At 42.1% G+C, this 5000-nt stretch overlaps 2 protein-coding genes across 2 annotated transcripts in view; both read right to left on the minus strand.

The window, feature by feature from the left end:
* Positions 1 to 5000, minus strand: part of LOC144955872 (uncharacterized) — a 76460-nt gene that overhangs the window by 12702 nt on the left and 58758 nt on the right. The window lies entirely within an intron of this gene.
* LOC144955950 (uncharacterized) overlaps positions 2050 to 5000 on the minus strand; it is an 8374-nt gene continuing 5423 nt past the window's right edge. Inside the window, exon 4 of the mRNA XM_078886212.1 lies at positions 2050 to 2131. Coding sequence (XP_078742338.1) covers positions 2050 to 2131 — 82 coding nt within the window. The remainder of the gene's footprint in view (positions 2132 to 5000) is intronic.

The raw sequence follows: 5000 nt of genomic DNA on the forward strand, positions 1-5000 counted from the left end.
TAAGATGTCCTTTCTGTAATTGGATCTTGGTTAGCCCCTCCTTTTTGTAAGTCAAAGGATCTTGGTTAGGACGTACTTTCTGTAAGTCATAGGACATTGGTTAGAATGTCCTTTCTGTAATAAGATATTGGTAAGGATGTCCTTTCTTTCAGTAATAGGATCATGCTTAGCACGTCCTTTCTGAAAATCATTGGATGTTTGTTAGGATGTCCTTTCTGTAAGTAATAGGATATTGGATAGCATGTTCATTCTGTAAGTCATTGGTTGTTGGTTAGACGTCCTTTATGTAAGTCACTGGATGCTTGTTAGCACGTCCTTTGTGTAAGTAATTAGATCTTGGTTAGGATGTCATTTTTGTAAATCATAGGATCTTTGGTTAGCATCTCCTTTTTGTAAATGATAGGATCTTTGGTTAGCATCTCCTTTCTTTAAATGATAGGATCTTTGGTTAGCCTCTCCTTTCTTTAAATCATAGGATCTTTAGTTAGCATGTCCTTCTGTGAATGATAGGATCTTTGGTTAGCATGTCCTTTCTGAAAATCATAGGATTTTAGTTCGCATGTAGTTTAAGTAAGTCATATGATCTTGGTTAGGATGTCTTTTCTGTAAGTCATATGATCTTGGTTAGGATGTCTTTTCTGTAAGTCATAGGATCTTGGTTAGGATGTCTTTTCTGTAAGTCATAGGATCTTGGTTAGGATGTCTTTTCTGTAAGTCATAGGATCTTGGTTAGGGTGTCCTTTATGTAGGTCTGTAATGTATCTACGTTTTTCATTTGTTAAATAAAGAAGGGTTTTGAGCCCGAAACGTTCATTTTTTGGTATTTTGTTCTGGGTTTTTTTTGGAAGTTGTTTTATCCATTTTTTCTCGTTACTTGTTTACAACCCACAGATTCTATCAGCTTGTCATCGCTTTGTCTAGAAAGATTGTTCGCCGAAACATGTAATTCGAATTTGTGGGGAATCAACAATTTTTGCACACCTTTAAAAATATTTTCTATTTTTGAGATTGACTACACTGTCCAGGCCCGGCAGAGTAGGAATATTTTACTACTATTTTTAAAGTCTCAAGTCATAAATACTTTTTTTCTTTGGTTTCAGTTTTTGTAGCTGCAGAGTGGCTCTCGATCATCCCAGGTCAAGAACTGAGTTGGAAACTTCATGCTCCAGATGAGTTCAAGGGAATAAGTCAATGAGTGTTGATATGTTGATGATGAAGGGTGAAGCAAAGTAAATTGCCCAAGAATGTACCAGGTGGAGACCTGTGGTGGGAGCCGATGCTCCAGAGGAGTTCAAGGGAATAAGTCAATGAGTGTTGATATGTTGATGACGAAGGGTGAAGCAGGGATGGTGGCCCACGGTCATCCCAAATGGAACTCTGTGGCGGAGGTGCTCTTCTCAAGAGGGAGTTTTCAAAAAAGTAAGTCAAGGAAGTCAAGTCCCGTAACCCTCGTGTGTTTCGATTCTGAAGAAAGTTCGTTGATGTTTTGATGATCTGGTTAAAGAGTTGTTATTGACGTGTACATTTTTGCAGGTATGATACAAAGACAACGGTCACGTGTACATAATTGCAGGTATGATACAAAGACAACGGTCACGTGTACATAACTGCAGGTATGATACAAAGACAACGGTCACGTGTACATAATTGCAGGTATGATACAAAGACAACGGTCACGTGTACATATTTGCAGGTATAATACAAAGACAACGGTCCGATAGCTTGATTTAAAATTGTTGTTATGGATAGAAAATATTTTGCCTTGGTTTTAGATTATTTTCAGTACAACAATGATCCCATAACGATTTGGGTCATCAGACCTGCAGATAGGTAAACGTTGATTGTCATGTATCAAACAATAAGCTCTTTCAGGTTTTGAAAACTTTGGTATGCACATCTATATGGCGCAATTATATTTAAATGTGATTCACAAGTCTGCAGCGCCCACAGCGGGACTCGAACAAGAGACCTATATGTCTGAAGGCGAGTGTCATACCACACGACCACTCAATCTTGACCTTAAAAAGTTTACGTTCGTTCACGTTTAATTTATAAACCTTTACCTGTTCCGAGTCCAACTTTGACCTTTGACCCCATCACGTGATGCAAGTCCATGAGGCCACTGGTCAGACTGAAATGAAAGATCAAGGTTAAATGTATCGGATGATGGTCACGCAATAGGGTTCAATAGTCTGATGTCACGTCGCCTAGCAACCAGCAGCTTAGTTCTAAACAAAGAAAATCGGTTCTTTTTACTCTCCATGCTGTCCAGACTGTTTTCAGGTGTCATGTGATCAGAATGTATAAAAGTCAAAACATAATCAGATTTATGCTTTTCTCCTCTGGTTACACTTTTATCCTCGTCGGAGAAGTATATCATAATGGCGTCCGCCATTGTTCCGATAGTCTAGAACCAGTTGCTAAGTTACTATGTGTCATTACGAGGGAAGTGAAGTCACGGTTGTTGAAGGCTATTTGCTGTCAAACGCCCAGTAAAGATTTGAAAAGAAGAAAATAAGATTTTAATTTATAAGATTTCATTTATTGGTGATCGGATGACCCTCTTTTTTAGGGTCTGAATTGAGAAAAGTCTGATTTAACCCAGGCGCAGTTGCAATGAAGCGCGGGAAAATGAACAAAACGACAGTTGATAGTTTCTTGATGACGACAAATAAATGGAGATGGGGACAGTAGGCTTGAACCAGGGTCACCGGATAGACATTCAATACTTCATCCACTCGACCATCTCCAGGGTTACCGGATAGACATTCAATCCTTCATCCACTCGACCATCTCCAGGGTTACCGGATAGACATTCAATACTTCATCCACTCGACCATCTCCAGGGTTACCGGATAGACATTCAATCCTTCATCCACTCGACCATCTCCAGGGTTACCGGATAGACATTCAATCCTTCATCCACTCGACCATCTCCAGGGTTACCGGATAGACATTCAATCCTTCATCCACTCGACCATCTCAGGGTTACCGGATAGACATTCAATCCTTCATCCACTCGACCATCTCCAGGGTTACCGGATAGACATTCAATCCTTCATCCACTCGACCATCTCCAGGGTTACCGGATAGACATTCAATCCTTCATCCACTCGACCATCTCCAGGGTTACCGGATAGACATTCAATCCTTCATCCACTCGACCATCTCCAGGTTACCGGATAGACATTCAATCCTTCATCCACTCGACCATCTCCAGGGTTACCGGATAGACATTCAATCCTTCATCCACTCGACCATCTCCAGGGTTACCGGATAGACATTCAATCCTTCATCCACTCGACCATCTCCAGGGTTACCGGATAGACATTCAATCCTTCATCCACTCGACCATCTCCAGGGTTACCGGATAGACATTCAATCCTTCATCCACTCGACCATCTCCAGGGTTACCGGATAGATATTCAATACTTCATCCACTCGACCATCTCCAGGGTTACCGGATAGACATTCAATCCTTCATCCACTCGACCATCTCCAGGGTTACCGGATAGACATTCAATACTTCATCCACTCGACCATCTCCAGGGTTACCGGATAGACATTAAATACTTCATCCACTCGACCATCTCCAGGGTTACCGGATAGACATTCAATCCTTCATCCACTCGACCATCTCCAGGGTTACCGGATAGACATTCAATCCTTCATCCACTCGACCATCTCCAGGGTTACCGGATAGACATTAAATACTTCATCCACTCGACCATCTTCAGGGTTACCGGATAGACATTAAATACTTCATCCACTCGACCATCTCCAGGGTTACCGGATAGACATTAAATACTTCATCCACTCGACCATCTCCAGGGTTACCGGATAGACATTAAATACTTCATCCACTCGACCATCTCCAGGGTTACCGGATAGACATTAAATACTTCATCCACTCGACCATCTCCAGGGTTACCGGATAGACATTCAATCCTTCATCCACTCGACCATTTCCAGGGTTACCGGATAGACATTAAATACTTCATCCACTCGACCATCTCCAGGGTTACCGGATAGACATTAAATACTTCATCCACTCGACCATCTCCAGGGTTACCGGATAGACATTCAATCCTTCATCCACTCGACCATCTCCAGGGTTACCGGATAGACATTCAATCCTTCATCCACTCGACCATCTCCAGGGTTACCGGATAGACATTCAATACTTCATCCACTCGACCATCTCCAGGGTCACCGGATACACATTCAATCCTTCATCCACTCGACCATCTCCAGGGTCACCGGATAGACATTCAATGCTTCATCCACTCGACCATCTCCAGGGTTACCGGATAGACATTCAATCCTTCATCCACTCGACCATCTCCAGGGTTACCGGATAGACATTCAATACTTCATCCACTCGACCATTTCCAGGGTTACCGGATAGACATTCAATACTTCATCCACTCGACCATCTCCAGGGTTACCGGATAGACATTCAATACTTCATCCACTCGACCATCTCCAGGGTTACCGGATAGACATTCAATACTTCATCCACTCGACCATCTCCAGGGTTACCGGATAGACATTCAATACTTCATCCACTCGACCATCTCCAGGGTTACCGGATAGACATTCAATCCTTCATCCACTCGACCATCTCGTGTCTTTAGCTCTTCGTTGAAAAATAAAATTCAATTTTTAGTTATCAATTGAAAACACCGTCTTGTCAAAAACAATAAAACCCGGAACATCCTGGATGACTTCCTTGAACAAGTCCAGGTACTCATTTTACACCTGAGTACGGTGAGCGAATGTGACTAAAGAGCCTTTTCCAAGGACTCAACTATGCGCCGAGTGAGGCTCGAACCCAGGACCTTCCGATCCTAAAGCGAGTGTTATACCACAAGACCACAAGGCGTCACAATATATAAAAATAGATATGAACATTTATATACGGCATTTCTAGGAATTTATCATGTTCAATGCGTTTCGCAATGTTTCACTTATTACCCCCAGAAGGCCATATAGAAACC

Source organism: Berghia stephanieae, chromosome 10 (assembly GCF_034508935.2).
Source record: "Berghia stephanieae isolate SIO BIC M18660-M18661 chromosome 10, UCSD_Bste_1.3, whole genome shotgun sequence".
NCBI lineage: Eukaryota > Metazoa > Mollusca > Gastropoda > Nudibranchia > Aeolidiidae > Berghia > Berghia stephanieae.